Source organism: Procambarus clarkii, chromosome 56, assembly GCF_040958095.1.
Source record: "Procambarus clarkii isolate CNS0578487 chromosome 56, FALCON_Pclarkii_2.0, whole genome shotgun sequence".
NCBI classification, from domain to species: Eukaryota; Metazoa; Arthropoda; class Malacostraca; order Decapoda; family Cambaridae; genus Procambarus; species Procambarus clarkii.
In genome coordinates, this window is record NC_091205.1 from 20,888,208 (window position 1) to 20,907,476 (window position 19,269).

Sequence of the window (19,269 nt, forward strand, 5' to 3'; positions counted from 1 at the left end):
ATTCAATTCAACACCAAGAATCATTGGGCTTCCTCTTACTCATTAATATATTCACAGAATAATAATAACTATAGCTACCTACTTAATTACCCTCTCACACACTGATAGAGTATTGTAGAATATAAAGTAATTGTAGTAATTACTTAAATTATGAATTAAAGTAATTGTATTTTCAAGAGCTCAACAGTCTGTGGCTGCAAATGACAACAAATAATGAATTTTGAAAAAGAGTTTTGTTAATGGATAAGTTTGGTTCTGGCTAATAGCCTTCTTTCCAGACTGTAATAGTTGAAGTTTCTCAACAGTCTACTCCAGATTTTATAAAGTGGCCATGAAAGTGTCAGCCAGATTTACTTTAGGACTTTATTTAGTTAACTGGCTCTTTATTGTGATGTAAGAACCAGCAATGTACCGTATTACGGTCTCTACGCCCTTACAATGGGAACAAATGTGAACATATTGTTCCATTTTATTTTTGTTGCTGTATTATATGACACGGGTTTCCTTGTTATTGTTCTTCTCCCTATCGTAGGAGTATACGATTTCAAGTCTAAGTTCTCGTCTATAGCTTAATAAAGTTCGTCAGGCATATTAGTGACAGCATCGTCCGCCTGAAGGTCTCTATGCGATTACATACACATGCTCATACACACACACACACACACACACACACACACACACACACACACACTAGAAATTTGTGTGTGTGAAACAAAGTAAGAAATTACCATGTTATTCCCTCCTTTGTTGTACGCACTAGACTCAGAGAGTGAGAGTGAGGGGCCAGAAGTCGGACTGGCGTTAGGTAACAACCGGAGTGCCTCAAGGATCGGTGCTGGGACCTATATTATTCCACATTTATGTAAATGACCTAATTGCAGGAATAGATTTTTTTGTTATATGTCGATGTTTGCAGTCAATGCAAAACTATTGAGGAGGGTTGAGACAGAAAATGATTGTAAGATTCTCCAAGATGTCTTAAAAAAAAAGCTTCTGAGCTGGTCAGAGAAATGGCTACTGGAGTTGAAGACTAGCAAGTGCAATGTTATGAAAAATGGGAACGAGAGCATTTTGCGCTGCATTAGCGCAAAGCAGCATCCTCCTACCTTACCTTGTGGTTATCCTGTGATGATTCCGGGGGTCAAGGTAACCGCGGCCCGGTCTCTGACCAGGCCTCCTGGTTAATGGACTGGTCAACCAGGCTGTTGAACGCGGCTGCTGGCAGCCTGACGTATGAAGCACAGCCTGGTTGATCACGTATTCATTGGAGGTGTTTATCGAGTTCTCTCTTCAACACTGTGAGGGGTCGGCCAGTTATGTCCCTTATGTGTATTGGAAGCGTGTTGAACAGTCTCGGGCCTCTGACGTTGATAGTTCTCTCTTGAACACTGTGAGGGGTCGGCCAATTATGTCCCTTATGTGTAGTGGAAGCGTGTTGAACAGTCTCGGGCCTCTGATGTTGATAGTTCTCTCTTGAACACTGTGAGGGGTCGGTCAGTTATGCCCCTTATGTGTAGTGGAAGCGTGTTGAACAGTCTCGGGCCTCTGATGTTGATAGTTCTATCTTGAACACTGTGAGGAGTCGACCAGTTATGCTCCTTATGTGTAGTGGAAGCGTGTTGAACAGTCTCGGGCCTCTGATGTTGATAGTTCTCTCTTGAACACTGTGAGGAGTCGACCAGTTATGCTCCTTATGTGTAGTGGAAGCGTGTTGAACAGTCTCGGGCCTCTGATGTTGATAGTTCTCTCTTGAACACTGTGAGGGGTCGGCCAGTTATGCCCCTTATGTGTAGTGGAAGCGTGTTGAACAGTCTCGGGCCTCTGATGTTGATAGTTCTCTCTTGAACACTGTGAGGAGTCGACCAGTTATGCTCCTTATGTGTAGTGGAAGCGTGTTGAACAGTCTTGGGCCTCTGATGTTGACAGAGTTCTCTCTCAGAATACCTATTGCACTTTCTCCCATGCTCTCCTCCCACCAACACGACACTAATGCTCCCAACAAAATATCTCAATACAAAACTTTATAATTAAATTATTGTTAACGGGGAAGAAAACGCTGTATTTCAGCATAGATTAGCAATAGTGAAGTTTCCCCTTGAACGGTAGAGAGAGATAACATAAAAAGCGTTAGAAAACGGTGGTACTGAAAAGTTTTTCATCATAGTAATAAAACTGAGTAATGTGAGCTTTATTATACCTGGCCTGAACGGCGACAGTTGGGGCGGCGGCGGTAATAGTCATGTTCTGCATTTATTAAGTAGATTAAATGCAGTCGTGCTCAACCGTTTTTAATTTGCTAGTAGTTATAAAAAAAAAAAAATCTCGATTTTGGAGAGAGAGAGAGAGAGAGAGAGAGAGAGAGAGAGAGAGAGAGAGAGAGAGAGAGAGAGAGAGAGAGAGAGAGAGAGAGAGAGAGAGAGAGAGAGAGAGACAGAGAGACAGAGAGACAGAGAGAAAGAATTATCAAGGGAAAGCGCCAAGCCATTACTAGAAGGAGTGAGAAAAGACGCTATAAGACCTCTATCGAATATATCTCCAAGGAACAACGCATTCTTTCCGGACTGGTAAGTTCGGTCGAGGGAAAAAAACCCAGAAGGTTCCCTCCCAGCCTTTTATATCACCCTCTCCATCTCACTCTATCGGCAGGGAAATGATCGATGATCCCCTCCCTCTGTGGTGATGTGCAACACATAATGCTTCCCCCTTCCATCTCTTCCATATGATGTGACGGACAACATGGATCTTCCTCTACAATTCGTTTCAGTTACCGGACCAAAGGGAGCCGGACCATCTTCCTGTGTGATGTCCCAGACATAAGTGACCCCCTCCTATCCTGTAGTATGAGGTCTAGGACACAAGGGTGCGTCCTGCCTCTATTATTATGTCCAGGACACAAGGGTGCCCCTGCCTCTCTCCATTATCATGTCCAGGACACAAGGGTGCCCCTGCCTCTCTCCATTATCATGTCCAGGACACAAGGGTGCCCCTGCCTCTCTCCATTATCATGTCCAGGACACAAGGGTGCCCCTGCCTCTCTCCATTATCATGTCCAGGACACAAGGGTGCCCCTGCCTCTCTCCATTATCATGTCCAGGACACAAGGGTGCTCCTGCCTCTCTCCATTATCATGTCCAGGACACAAGGGTGCCCCTGCCTCTCTCCATTATCATGTCCAGGACACAAGGGTGCCCCTGCCTCTCTCCATTATCATGTCCAGGACACAAGGGTGCTCCTGCCTCTCTCCATTATCATGTCCAGGACACAAGGGTGCCCCTGCCTCTCTCCATTATCATGTCCAAGACACAAGGGTGCCCCTGCCTCTCTCCATTATCATGTCCAGGACACAAGGGTGCCCCTGCCTCTCTCCATTATCATGTCCAGGACACAAGGGTGCCCCTGCCTCTCTCCATTATCATGTCCAGGACACAAGGGTGCCCCTGCCTCTCTCCATTATCATGTCCAGGACACAAGGGTGCCCCTGCCTCTCTCCATTATCATGTCCAGGACACAAGGGTGCCCCTGCCTCTCTCCATTATCATGTCCAGGACACAAGGGTGCCCCTGCCTCTCTCCATTATCATGTCCAGGACACAAGGGTGCCCCTGCCTCTCTCCATTATCATGTCCAGGACACAAGGGTGCCCCTGCCTCTCTACATTATCATGTCCAGGACACAAAGGGCGTCCCTGCCTCTCCCCATTAAGACGTCTAGGACACAAGGGTACGTCCTGCCTCTCTCCAGTAAGACGTCTAGGACACAAGGGTACGTCCTACCTCCCTCCAGTAAGACGTCTAGGACATTGCAGTGTGTTCTTGCATAGAGTTCTACAACGAATTCTCTCGTAAAGTTCTGCATTGCATTCCCTCGTAGACTTCTATAACGCATTTTCCCCTTGACGTTCTACAGTTTGTTATCCTGTAAAGTTCTACAGTGTGTTATCCTGTAAAGTTCTACAGTGTGTTATCCTGTAAAGTTCTACAGTGTGTTATCCTGTAAAGTTCTACAGTGTGTTATCCTGTAAAGTTCTACAGTGTGTTATCCTGTAAAGTTCTACAGTGTGTTATCCTGTAAAGTTCTACAGTGTGTTATCCTGTAAAGTTCTACAGTGTGTTATCCTGTAAAGTTCTACAGTGTGTTATCCTGTAAAGTTCTACAGTGTGTTATCCTGTAAAGTTCTACAGTGTGTTATCCTGTAAAGTTCTACAGTGTGTTATCCTGTAAAGTTCTACAGTGTGTTATCCTGTAAAGTTCTACAGTGTGTTATCCTGTAAAGTTCTACAGTGTGTTATCCTGTAAAGTTCTACAGTGTGTTCTATTGTTGAGACCTACCAAGAGTAGAATTTTTTTTTCTGTTAAAGTTGTTTTCTGTTTTCTGTTTTCTGTTTTCTGTTTTCTGTTTTTCTGTTCTGTTTGTTTCTGTATGGTTAAAGGAAAATGTTTTATTTTATAAGTTTTTACTGAGGAAGTCGACTAAAAATATCAAATTGTGTGGCTTATCGAGGCTGTGAGTAGCAAAATATTAATGATTTATGAACAGGGAGGCTGCCTGGATTAGTGTGTGGCTGGATAAGACTTCGAGGATTAGTGTGTGGCTGAATAAGACCTCCAGGATTAGTGTGTGACTGGATAAGACCTCCTGGATTAGTGTGTGGCTGGATAAGTCTTCCTGGATTAGTGTGTGTCTTGATAAGACCTCGAGGATTAGTGTGTAGCTGGATAAGACCTCCTGGATTAGTGTGTGGCTGGATAAGACCTCCTGGATTAGTGTGTAGCTTGATAAGACCTCCAGGATTAGTGTGTGGCTGGATAAGACCTCCTGGATTAGTGTGTAGCTTGATAAGACCTCCAGGATTAGTGTGTGGCTGGATAAGACCTCCAGGATTAGTGTGTGGCTGAATAAGTCTTCCTGGATTAGTGTGTGGCTGGATAAGACCTCCAGGATTAGTGTGTGGCTGGATAAGTCTTCCTGGATTAGTGTGTGGCTTGATAAGACCTCGAGGATTAATGTGTGAATGAATAAGACCTCGAGGATTAGTGTGTAGCTTGATAAGACCTCGAGGATTAGTGTGTGGCTGAATAAGACCTCCTGGATTAGTGTGTAGCTTGATAAGACCTCGAGGATTAGTGTGTGGATGAATAAGACCTTCAGGATTAGTGTGTGGCTGAATAAGTCTTCCTGGATTAGTGTGTGGTTGAATAAGACCTCGAGGATTAGTGTGTAGCTGGATAAGACCTCGAGGATTAGTGTGTAGCTGGATAAGACCTCCTGGATTAGTGTGTGGCTGAAAAAGTCTTCCTGGATTAGTGTGTGGCTGGAGAAGAATGCTTTATTTTACATAATCTTCCTGCATTCGTCTCTGCTTTCCTGTCTGCCTGTTTATTTACCATTTTCTCATCCATTACATCCTCTTTCCCCTCCTCTCTCCCTGTCTTATTTGGTCTACCGTCTCGTCTCACTCTTGCATGCTTCTCTGTCTGCCTACCTGTCAGCTTTTCTATCAGCTCCAAAAGTCAGTCCTGCTTTCTTGCATCGTGTTATCCTGTCTCTCGCGTTCTCTAATTTTCTTCTCTTCCCTCGTGCTCTGTCTCTTCCTTAGCTACAGGGTCTGTCTATCTTTTTGTCTGTGTATCTGTCTGTCTGTCTCTTTGTCATTTGATAAATTATTGTATATAATTCTTATGTATTTTGAGAGTAAAAAATTCCTCCGGCATTCTAAATCAAGCTTCTTCAAGGATTTAAAATATATTAAAAAGCTGCGGAAGTGAAGGCTCAGAGAACATAAGCTGAGAGAACTGCAGGTTGGTCGAGACATAAGCTGAGAAAGTGTAGGCTGGCCGTGGTATAAGCTGAGGGTAAGTGCCAGCTGATTGAAGCTTAAGCTGAGGGGAAGGACAGGCTAGTTGAGCCTAGAGGGAATGGAGGTATTTCGGAACAGAAACTAGCCTGAGTGCAGGTTGGGACCATGGCAGGGTTGCAATGTGGCAAGCTGGCACTGTGGCAAGCTGGCACTGTGGCAAGCCGGCACTGTGGCAAGCCGGCACTGTGGCAAGCCGGCACTAGTGATGGCCGCATAAAATCTAAAAGTCAGACGAGGCGGCGGTACGAGCTTTTAAAATTCCGATAACAAGGTCACAAATTGACTCCTTCACTCGGGCCTCGTGTGCAAAATTGTATCGCTCTTAGTGGGCCCCAACTCTCCTTATAGAAGCCAATTTATATAAAAGTCTAGTTATATATTTCATTTGTATTTTAAATACCAGACTTCATCTGCTTTATATATGTATATTTATATGTATATGACAGTGTCAGATCATGAAGGAAGGATTAAGACTTTCCTTAAGTACTTTCGTATTTAATCTTTCCTGCGTGGCCTGACACTGTTACATTGCTCATCACGTGTTAAATAAAATTAATAAAAAAAATAGGGATGTTAGGAGAGGAAAATAATAAAGTCTTCAATGAGAATCCACAAGGTTTTTTCTGGATATTCTTTATTTTCTTCTTCGAGGCTATGGGTCCCTACAATTGCACCCGAGGTGCAAGAATATATATATATATATATATATATATATATTCTCTCTCTCTTTCTCTCTCTCTCTTTCACTCCCCCCCACGCCTCCTCTTCTTCTCTTTATCTCTCTCTTTATTCTCTCCAGCTCTTTCCTTATCTTCCTCTCTTATCCTTATCTCTAGCATAATGCAAGTCAAGGAGAATGGATCAAAATTCAGTAGATGAGTTTTAGAGAAAAACTTCGACAGATCAAAAGCATGTGGACTCCTTTGCCTCATCGGGGTAGACAGGTGACTGTAGCAGCCCCGTCTAAATCATTACATTATGAACTTATCCTGAAATTTGCCTAATACGCTGATGGGAAAGCACTGGCTTAGAAAGCTTACTTCATAACGCTTTCTGGTGCCCATAATATACCATTATAAGATTTTACTTAAAGGAGCCCGGCAGCAGGGTAGCGAAATGGTGTGTTTTGATACTAGACCAAATATTTTATATTTTATTTTTGTATATATTTACTATTAACTTGTATTAGTCTTGTGGGATGAGTATTTGATTTATTCGTGTTAGGTAAGATTTTAATTAGTAAATCGTTAAGTTAAATCAAATCATTTGATTTAATGACTTGAAATTATAGATTTTGCTAATTAGCTTTAATAGTTAATTATATATTAGCCTTAATAGTTAATTATTATATTAGCCTTAATAGTTAATCAATATATTAGTCTTAATAGTTAATTATTATATTAGTCTTAATAGTTAATTATTATATTATCCTTAATATAATTAGGGTTAATAACATTTTGTGTAGTTATTAGCTAGTCATTTAACGTAACCAGCCGAGGAGAACAGTTAGTTCACAAAGGTATATGTCGCTTCGTGATTCTTAATCAAATGGTTTGTGTGATAAACCAGGTTAACTTTGATTTGAAAAATACAATAAAACGTCACAGATAATTCGTGTGGAAAACCTACATTCGTAGAACAATCCGTACTTTACTAGCAAAAGTAACCTGCAGGCAAGTCAACCACTGGTACTATCTCTCTGTCACTAAGCACATTATCCCTGCCGCAAGAAATCTCTTTCCTCTACACGAGGTTTTGTTGACCTAAACACACCTTATTAATTTGACGACCTCACTAAACCCAAGCAGAATCGAGACAAAGATCACAATCCTGTTTAATTTCACAATTCCTGTTTCCTGCCACAGTTCCTGTTTCCTGCCAATGATCACAATTCCTGTTTCCTATCAAGATCCTGTTTATTATTAATACACATTTGGTTTCCTTGATTAAAAACACATTATGGTATGACTAGAGAGTAAATTGTGAGTAAGGGTATTTATAATTTTTATGAAGGTACTATTCAGACCAAATGCAATTTCGGGATATTGACGATAAGCAAGTGTGAGAACGGGGTTGATTTCGGCAGTGTTTAATCGTTCGAAACGGAGTTAACAGTTAACAGTTAAGTTTTATGTATAAATAGAGTAAGTAGCGTAGTCGGTGGTGCCCGGGTCGACCCTAAGCTCAGACCCCCACCTATACACCCTTACCTGTCTTCCCCCCCCCCCTCCATAAAAACATACAGCCTCCTCATCTCCCTGACCCCATACACCCACCCACCCGATCTTCCACAAACTCTCACCCTCCATGAAAACCCCACAATACACTTTCCCACTCTCGCCACATCACTGTAACCAGTTTACACTATACACATTCTTCATCGCTACAAGAATCTACACATCTACTCCATTTCTGTCCACAGACACCGTCCCCGTCTCTCTCATATCCACTCTCCCTGTCTTGCAACACTCACCCGTCAATTCTCACCCCGTCCCTCTCTCTCAATCTCAACACAGGCACGATCCATGTCTCGTTTCATCCCTGTAACCATTTTCTCATCATATTTCCTTCATTTCTGTAAACATCTACAAATCATATCCATCTTCAGTTACACACACACCATCACTATCTTCACATGCACATACTCGCCACATATCCCCTTATCAGAAAACATTTTCACAACACGCTATCTTCATCGCTGTAATCAAACGGTTGTGCCCAGATAACAATTCTGTCGTGCTGATGATGAGCCACAATAACGTGGTTAAACATACGACGACCAAACTACTCATCAGAGAGGAAACGACGACGTTTCGGTCCGTCCTGGACCATTCTCAAGTCGATTCTCAAGTCATAATCGACTTGAGAATGGTCCAGGACGGACCGAAACATCGTCGTCCCTTCACCTTCTAGTGTGTGGTCTGGTCAACATAAATCACCTACACGCACGTTCCAATTCGCGCCACAAACTGTAATGTTGTCGTTTAACAAGACGAAATATAAGATAAATTAGATGTCCACTAATTTCCTAGAAGAGGAACTTTTTCTCAAACTTGTGAGCAATATCAAATTGTCATCCACACTTCCGAGGAAATGAACCTCAGTAGATAGAGCTTCGGCTTCACTCGCGTGGAGTCCAGGGTTCGAGACCCATACAGCCCAAATGAATGGAAGATTGTGAGGTCTCAAGGAGCCATTAGGAACGTCATCAAAATATTAACAATAGCGTTGTTGGTGTACACAACATCGCAAACCTTACCAGTATTAAAAAGATAAGGGCTCATGGTATTGGGGGGTGCTATACTAAGCTGGATTAGGGCATAGCTATACCGAAGGAAACAGAAAATGGGGAAGTATGGACTCCTTCCTTCCCTAGCACCAGCTGTAGCTGTATTGCTTGTAATTACAACTTCTCAACAACCGGCGTTTAGCGTTAGCGGGAGGTTGTCCTCGACACTGCTAGCGGGAGGTTGTCCTCGCCACTGCTAGCGGGAGGTTGTCCTCGACACTGCTAGCGGGAGGTTGTCCTCGACACTGCTAGCGGGAGGTTGTCCTCGACACTGCTAGCGGGAGGTTGTCCTCGACACTGCTAGCGGGAGGTTGTCCTCGACACTGCTAGCGGGAGGTTGTCCTCGACACTGCTAGCGGGAGGTTGTCCTCGACACTGCTAGCGGGAGGTTGTCCTCGACACTGCTAGTGGGAGGTTGTCCTCGACACTGCTATAGGTGGAGTGCCACTCACGTGTACTGGTAAGGGCTGACTGTCTGCCAGAAAGAACCGCACCACTATCACAGGTTAATGTTACATCATTTTCCAAGCATCACTGACGACTGCTGGAGCTAGAATGACCAAACCGGGTCACCAATAGTGTGGTATATCACTCACTATCAAATAGGCAGTAACTCCTTGCATACAGCCCCCCGCTTCTGTGCCAGGTAAGTCCACTACGGGCTCACCATAGCCCGTGCTACTTGCCCCGCTCCTGTGCCAGGTAAGTCCACTACGGGCTCACCATAGCCCGTGCTACTTGGAACTTGTTCCGAGTAGCTAAATCTATAACAACAACAACATATCCTTATCCCAGTTGCTTCCTGCCATCAGAGCTGTTAACGAGGGGTTCAGCCCATGGAACAATCTCCCCCGAGACCGTCGCAATTCATAAAAAAAATATATATGATTGGGGCTCTATAGTCCAGGACTTTGGACTGAGCGCAGAGAGGGACGAGGATCGATCATCCTCACTCTATGACCCCTGAGAACCGAGTATCATTCTGCGTCTTGTGTCATTCTGATGACGTAATGCTACTGTAATCTCTAGATCTTGTAATAGCGTGAGGTTCCCTGGAAACACAAACCGAAACTGTCTCTATTTTCCGCTTGTTACATCTTGTAATAAAGTTGTTACATCTTGGCTTAACGTGTTTATGACGTATTAGAACGTTGTTACAACTTGCTATATTGGTTGTTATAACTGGTTAGGTGGTGTTAAAACTTGTTCGAACGTTGTACCAACGTCGTAATTTCGGTATGTGTTTGGCGGGTTACGCCTTAAATATAGTCAACCAGCCAATTTGCTCTTGTTTTAAGACGCATGACAACTTTTTATTTAGTAAAAGTTTTTTTTGCAGAGGTACACATAATAAAAAATAATTTATTACTTCCGGGAAATTAAACAAATTGGCCTAGCAGTGAACCTTTGTAATTCTCATTAAAATAAATGTTGGTAATTTAACCTGTGATTGATGTGCTCTATAACGTGACTTTATTGATTACTATTATCCAGGTCGACCCCTAATCCGGAGTTTGAGTCATTTACGTGAACACTCATGACTACATGAGTAATTCACGTCCACATTAGTAGAGGAATCTACCATTACATCTACATCTACATTAGTAGAGGAATCTACTTTTAAATCTACATTAGTAGAGGAATCTACTTTTAAACCTACATCTACATTAGTAGAGGAATCTACTTTTAAATCTACGTTAGTAGAGGAATCTACTTTTACACCTACATCTACATTAGTAGAGGAGTCTACTTTTAAATCTACATTAGTAGAGGAATCTACTTTTACACCTACATCTACATTAGTAGAGGAATCTACTTTTAAATCTACATTAGTAGAGGAATCTACTTTTACATCTACATTAGTAGAGGAATCTACTTTTACATCTACATCTACATTAGTAGAGGAATCTACCATTACATTTACTCTAGTGCATTGCTGACAACATCAATGAACAAAGTAGCAATTTCTCACGATTCTGTTAACATTAATTCCAGTTTTCCTGCTCTCAGTAACACACAGACTCAGGATAAGTGTTTCGTAAGGCCTTAGAGCAGGATACGTCGCCATCGCTCGGGGGTTATTCATCAAGAGAAGTAGGACCTAACATAGGAAGAAGGGAGTGCAACATCGCCGTTGCAGGGAGAGGAGGAGGAGGAGGAGAAGAAGGAAGGGACGGGGGGGGGGGGGGGTGTGATGACAACCTCAATAACAACAGTAACAGTAGCACTAGCAGCAACGGTAGCAGTAACGGTATCAGCAACAGTATCGTCAACGCCCTGTGCGGCGCCACTGGGGTCCATACATAAAGATATGCGAATTTGCAACAATCGTATTGTGTTTATTAAGTCATCTCACTAAACATTAGGTTCATACTACAGTTTTACTGAACCGAGCTTTAGTGCCCAATCAGCACCGTCTCTCCACCCCCCCCCATACGCTTCCCTCACCTCTTACGGTAGTTTTGATTGATAAACTCTTCCACCACCCTTGGGAGCCGGTCGGCCGAGCGGATAGCACGCTGGACTTGTGATCCTGTGGTCCCTGCTTCGATCCCGGGCGTCGGCGAGACACAATGGGCAGAGTTTCTTTCACCCTATGCCCCCTGTTACCTAGCAGTAAAATAGGTACCTGGGTGTTAGTTAGCTGTAACGGGCTGCTTCCTGGGGGTGGAAGCCTGGTCGAGGACCGGGCCGCGGGGACACTAAAAGCCCCGAAATCATCTCAAGATAACCGCAAGAAAACCCTTCGCTACTCATCTCTTCAATCACCTTTCACCAAAATATGACGATTTCTGGCTGGAGAAACACTTCGACATTTACCGTCAGGAATAACTTTCTCTTATCCTGTGGCTATGGGATGTAGGCAGCAGTCAACACATCTCCTCTATATGATCTGGAGCAACGTATCAATCAACTAACACAGGGTCACACAACTAACACAGCTCAACATATACTTGGCCCATATAATTATTGTGTTCCTGGTTCCCTACAGGAGTTTCTGAGCACAATTGACCAGACCACACACTAGAAAATGAAAGGACGACGACGTTTCGGTCCGTCCTGGACCATTCTCAAGTCGATTGCGAATTTATTCTCACTAGCCATTCTCACAATAGACTTGAAAATGGTCCAGGACGGACCGAAACGTCGTCATCCCTTCATTTTCTAGTGTGTGGATTGCTCAACATACGTCAGCCACGTTATTGTGACTCATCGCCTGCTTCTGAGCACAGTATCGTGTCTCAGTATCCTGTTCCATTCCATATTTTTTTTTTTTTGAGATATATACAAGAGTTGTTACATTCTTGTACAGCCACTAGTACGCGTAGCGTTTCGGGCAGGTCCCTGGAATACGATCCCCGCCGCGAAGAATCGTTTTTTCATCCAAGTACACATTTTACTGTTGCGTTAAACAGAGGCTACAGTTAAGGAATTGCGCCCGGTAAATCCTCCCCGGCCAGGATACGAACCCATGACATAGCGCTCGCGGAACGCCATGCGAGTGTCTTACCACTACACCAAGGAGCATATTTTGTATCTTGTCCTCCCACATGTTTCTCTGTGTATAACACCACTACGGGCTCACCATAGCCCGTGCTACTTGGAACTTTGCTCCAGGTAGCGAGTCTTTAACAACAAGAACATGTTTCTCTGTGATTCTGACGCCTATCATTACAGCGAGGAATTATTTGATCTGATAAATATTTACGCCTTTACTCTACATCTTCCTACATCTGTCACGTGTACATATATGCCCCAAGACACACCTGCTTAATTCTTAATTATCTCCTCTCCGCAGGTGTGTCGGCGCGTCGTCATGAATGGGTCCACGAGTATAGTAAACACCCCAGGGCTGCCAACCTAGCCGAGATCACACCAGACCAACAGAATAACACTGAGGTGATGGCTCAGGTTGGCAGCACTGCCACCATCAAATGTTACACACACTTCTTAGGAGACGAGACGGTAAGTGCCTCTTGTTTGTGTGTTAGTGTACTCTTAGCTCTTTGTTATCCTAGCTCTGTGTACTCTTAGCTCTTTGTTATCCTAGCTCTTTGTTATCCTAGCTCTGTGTACTCTTAGCTCTTTGTTATCCTAGCTCTGTGTACTCTTAGCTCTTTGTTATCCTAGCTCTGTGTACTCTTAGCTCTTTGTTATCCTAGCTCTTTGTTATCCTAGCTCTTTGTTATCCTAGCTCTTTGTTATCCTAGCTCTGTGTACTCTTAGCTCTTTGTTATCCTAGCTCTTTGTTATCCTAGCTCTGTGTACTCTTAGCTCTTTGTTATCTTAGCTCTTTGTTATCCTAGCTATTTGTTATCCTAGCTCTGTGTACTCGTAGCTCAGTGTTATCCTAGCTTAGTGTACTCCGCGAGAGAGAGAGCGAGAGAGAGAGTGAGAGAGAGAGAGAGAGAGAGAGAGAGAGAGAGAGAGAGAGAGAGAGAGAGAGAGAGAGAGAGAGAGAGAGAGAGAGAGAGAGAGAGAGAGAGACAGACAGACAGACAGACAGACAGAGAGACAGAGACAGAGACAGAGACAGAGAGACTGACCGAGATAAACATAAAACTGAACAACTCCCGAAGACATGTACCTAAAGGTTATACAGTTCAGTAAACAATAATAAATCCAATTACGCGGATCTGAGGCAAAGTACGCTCTATGCGATCATTCTGGCTGAATCTCCATAATTAATTAATATATATCGCTACTGTACAGGCGAATTTTGCAATGCAAACAGTATTCGTTATTAATTATTAAGGTTACAGGTTGGTGAAGCGGAAACGAGACCGTAGCGAGGGTGGGTTTGGGATCAAAGAGCGGGTCGGCCTCCACTCTCATTACTGCAGGAGCAAGGTGTGTAAAAGCCTTCACCTGCGCTGCTGCACCTTGCTGATCACTCTCTCGTAATTAACATGATACATACACACATACACACACACACACACACACACACACACACACACGCACACACACACACACACACACACACACACACACACACACACACACACACACACACACACACCGATAGCTGGAAAGGCGGGATCCAAGAGTCAATGCTCGATCCTGCAAGCACAAATAGGTGAGTACAAATAGGTGAGTACACACACACACTTAAATGGAATGCATTAGGAAGTGATGTGGTGGAGGCTGACTCCATACACAGCTTCAAGTGTAGATATGATAGAGCCCAATAGGCTCAGGAACCTGTACCCCTGTTGATTGACGGTTGAGAGGCCGGACCAAAGAGCCAGAGCTCAACCCCCGCAAGCACAATTAGGTAAGTACACACTCACATACACAAGATCTGTTTTGACCTGACCAGGATTCGAACCTACGCAGACCGGGATCATTCCCTTGGCATACAGAGTACTGTAACCACTGGTGTAGTGGTTACAGTACCTTGGACGGTCGGAGGTGATCTCAGGTGACAAGCTAAATTTTAGTGAAATAATGTATTTGTTGTATTTTGCAACAAATGCATTAATACATTAATACATTTGTTTGTGTATTTGAAAATGCAGAGTGTGCTTTCTCTTATAGGATGATAATTTTTTGTTGTATTATATATATTTGGTATTTTTTATTGAATGGAAACTAACGGAAATTTTATCAAAGCTAACTAAGTCAGTTATTCATGTTTGGTAATGCAATAAATAAATTTTATGAAAGAACTAATTTGGAAAGGCATATTTGAAAATAACGAAAGTCGCTCTGCCTGTTAGGCAAATTGGGCTTACTAACAATATTGCGAGCTTCGATACACCATTGTTGAACTTGCAAGCTGGACTTAGAGCAGTCGCCTGTCAAGGACTTAATCACAGAAAATATGAACACGGTGAATCACAAATCAGGATGGACTTTAAAAGGCCAAACTGACGTCATGAGAATAACCAGATCAAGAGGTCAAATCACCGTCCAATTGCTCAAAAAATCGTGTGTAAAACGTATGAACGTGAGTTCTATTCTAAATACATTTCAATACAATACAATACAATACAATACAATTTTATTTAGGTAAGGTACATACATACAATAAATATTTACAAGAATTGTTTGACTTATAGGTATAGCTAGTACATACAATGCCTAAAGCCACTATTACGCAAAGCGTTTCGGGCATCCTAAATATCCGGGCATCGGGCATATTTCCTGATAATAAATCTATTTGTATGAGAGAAGGCCTTTACAATCCAATGGCGACGTTTACCCCATGTTAATGGTGAAAAGGGGCACCCTGTAGCCACACACACAAACACACACACACTCACACACACTCACACACACTCACTCACACACACACACACACACACACACACACACACACACACACACACACACACACACACACACACACACACACACACCCTGACATGATGGATCTCTACACAGCTACAACTCTTGTATAACAAACCTACATAATTCACAATCAGTCACCCTATAGAGCGGCCCTTATGTTCATGTTCGGTATTCAATGTCTTTCTCTTGAGTCCTGAACTGAAAATATTGATGTTCTAGGTTTAACAGTCTATAAAAAGAGTTGGGTTACATGGAAATTTGTATATGTGTGTATATATATATAGGATCATACATGAATGTATGATCCTATATATATATATATACACACATATAAATTTCCATGTAACCCAACTCTTTTTATAGACTGTTAAACCTAGAACATCAATATTGATGTATTGATTGATCAATATTCATGTATGATGCTATAGGATCATACATGAATGTATGATCCTATAGCATCATACATGAATGTATATGTAAACATATACATTCGAATATAAAATACCTCATATATGTTGTGTATACTAGCTGACGGTGCAGTATACTGCTCATACATCACAAATTAAGATCACCTTGTTGGCTAGATTTATTATACAAAATAAGGCACCATTAAAGATGACTTATTTTCTCTTCACACAACGAGACAATCACCATAGTCATCTTGACCAGGAAGGTATAAATAATGGGTGGAGATTGGACATAGCAGAAGCACTTAACAGTGAACAGTCTCATCCAGTTATCTATGGAAAGCTAACACCTAGGTACTGTATTAACAGAGTAATTCTAATCAAATACTGCAGTGTACAGAGTGGAGTAGGTGGTGTACTTGTGTTCAGGGGGAAGGGGGGGGGGTTGTGTACTTGTTTACAAGGTGGAGTGGGTGGTTCACTTGTGTACAGGATGTGGTGGGTGGAGTGCAGGACTTTCAGTACAACAGAGTGGGTTATACTGATATACCAACGGCGGGGTATATAGTGTACATTTACTATATACATGTATGTATGATCATACGTCATACAAATTACCACAAGGCCAGATTGGACATAATCATACACAAGATCGGGTGTATGGTGCCCTTATCCACACACACCTGAGAGAGTTTTACACTCTTATACACCTGGACCAGGATGAACACATCTGACGTGTAACTAGTGTGTTGGCTGTACATAAATATCCCGATCAGACTGGAGGTAGTCATACTAGAGAGATGCCCAACTCCCCACTGCACTAAATATTACAGAACAGATCTCTAATCCTGTGCAATGATGTTAGAAGAAAATGAATAAATGCTGGTAACTATTACTAACGAATGGAGCAGTTATTCACAGAAAATGGGAACACGGTGACAGAAATCAATCAAAATAAGTCATCTTTTACCTCGTCTATGGTTGAATATAATAAATAATTAAAATATTTACGAAACTACAGGAGCATGGAGATGCAAAAGCAGGGGACTCGACAAAGCAAATAGATGTAATTTTGTTGACCAGACCACACACTAGAAATTGAAGGGACGACGACGTAATCGACTTGAGAATGGTCCAGGACGGACCGAAACGTCGTCGTCCCTTCAATTTCTAGTGTGTGGTCTGGTCAACATACTTCAGCCACGTTATTGTGACTCATCGCCTGTAGATGTAACTTTCTCACAGTGAGCTATAGTTCCGCTGCTTCATAATCCCAAAACAGGCTGAAGTGTAAATAATTCCACTTTTAATGTTTTCATTTGGCGTCTGAGCCACAGGGAGCTTAGGAGAAGCAAGAAAGAAGGGACCACGCAAAAAAGCGCTAACAGGAGGGGGGAAGTTGTAATTGGTTAGCAGTGATTGGAGAGTCGTAATTGTGGTCAAGTGATTTCTTTCCTGTCGCGCGACTTCTCTCATTCTAGCTATTTGAGTCTTTCACTTTCTTTATATGTCTCATCTTCTTCACTCTCCTTATTCACTAAAGTATGCGAGCAACAGACCGAGGAGGATTTCTCATCCCAACATGTCAATCCTTAGAGACACGATCGATCTAGGATTTATAATCGAATCCAAATCTTTAAGAATATTGTTATTTTCACATATAAAGGCGATCGAGAAAAATTACCCCGGTTACTTTCAAACCAATCATTCGTCTCGTGATATATCTAATGAGCTGTTTTTTCTTCAGGAGACGAGACAAAATGGCATTGAATTACGTTAGAGACCTGATTTGATTTTGAAAACAAAAAAAACAAGGGTTTATGGGAACTTTGCATGACGAGGCTGGTGAGTGCGACTGGAAATTTCTGACTGAAAATTGGTGATAAGAAAGTGGTGACTGGAGAGGACCGACTGGCAGGTGGCATTTAGAAAGTCGCGACCGAACTTCCGACTGGAAAGAAGCGACGTAACAGAACCAGATGACTGAACAGTGGCGACTGATAAGTAGCGACTGGATACCTCCGACTGGGAGGTGGCGACAGCCTGAACGACTGCATGACTGCCGAGCTTTAAACTTCCGTAATCAATAACAACAACTTTCCCCATAAAAGTAATATATTTCTTAATGCCAGTTTGAAGGATGTGGCGCTCTGAAGTCTCATAATTTCCGGCCTTCGGCGTCCCAGTTCATCCTGCAAGTCTGTGGCTCTCACAGTTCCCACAGCTCGTCTTCTTGGGTAAAGTGATTAATTCAAGACTCTCTCACTCTCGCTCTCACTCTCACTCTCACTCTCACTCTCACTCTCGCTCTCACACTACCTGGATGTTAGACTAGATATTTGCGAAGGTCTGAAAGCATAACACGGTTCTTCTAATAGTCTACTTGTAAACTGGACAGTGAACCTTTGTTCTAATAAGAGAATTATTCTCGTTATACTTTTATTGTATTATAAAACGATGGTTTAAAAAAAGTCTATGGGAAATTAGTTTTCTTCAATGCAGCCCACGTTTTCTTTCATATGAAATTTTTGGCGATACTTAATCGTTCTCAAATTTCAGATTTCACATGTTTAAGCATAATACAATATTTTAACATAATAAAACCTAACCAAACTTAGACTAATCTAATTTAACCTAACCTAATCTAACCTAACCTCAACCTAACTATGTCGTTATCATGTCTCCTCGAGTCTTATCTTTCTCACAATGTGGTTCACCTTCATTATCCTTCCTTCATTGTTTAATTTTCGTAATTTTTACGAAAATTAAGTGGGATTGGGTGGTTATAAATAGGAGCTGCCTCGTATGGGCCAATAGGCCTTCTGCAATTACCTTTGTTCTTATGTTCTTATATTCTTATGTATTTTAAGAATGCGCCTGTTTACATAAATTTAAAATTTGGCTTATTGAGTTCCCCCAAAGTAAACAACTGTTTTTTTTCCAAGGATGCAACTAACAACAGTTACCTAAATCCAGATCACCTATTTACTGCTTGGTGACTCAGGTGAATCAGGTGAAGGGAAACGTGCTCAAACGTCCCTGTCCTGCCTGCTGGAATGAAACGCAGGCAGCCCTCTTGGTCGTGTCTCAAGGCGTTGAGTTGGCATTCTTGAAACTGGACTCCCATATGTCTATGTTCCATGTTCTGAAAGTTTTTCTCCTCGCTATATTCCTAAAAAGTTATTCAGATTTGTGCAAACTTTTTGCATGTATTGGTGATGTTGCGCGGTGTAGCTGTTGCGGGTGTTGTTGATGCAGTCGCCTGTGTTTTATCGGTGGGTGTATATGCATCAATCATCCCGTCTGTTAACCTGTCTGTCGCCATGCTATGTAACACGTGAGACGGGTAATTTTCAATGTTCCGTCAAGCTGTTGTATCGATCCTCACTTAATCTTGGTGTGTGTGTGTGTGAGCTCTC

General features: G+C 42.4%; 1 protein-coding gene across 1 annotated transcript in view; it reads left to right on the plus strand.

Annotated features, from left to right (window-relative positions):
• LOC138353108 (uncharacterized) overlaps window positions 1-19,269 on the plus strand; it is a 215,854-nt gene that overhangs the window by 99,343 nt on the left and 97,242 nt on the right. The window contains exon 2 of the mRNA XM_069305835.1: window positions 12,946-13,112. Coding sequence (XP_069161936.1) covers window positions 12,946-13,112 — 167 coding nt within the window. The remainder of the gene's footprint in view (window positions 1-12,945; window positions 13,113-19,269) is intronic.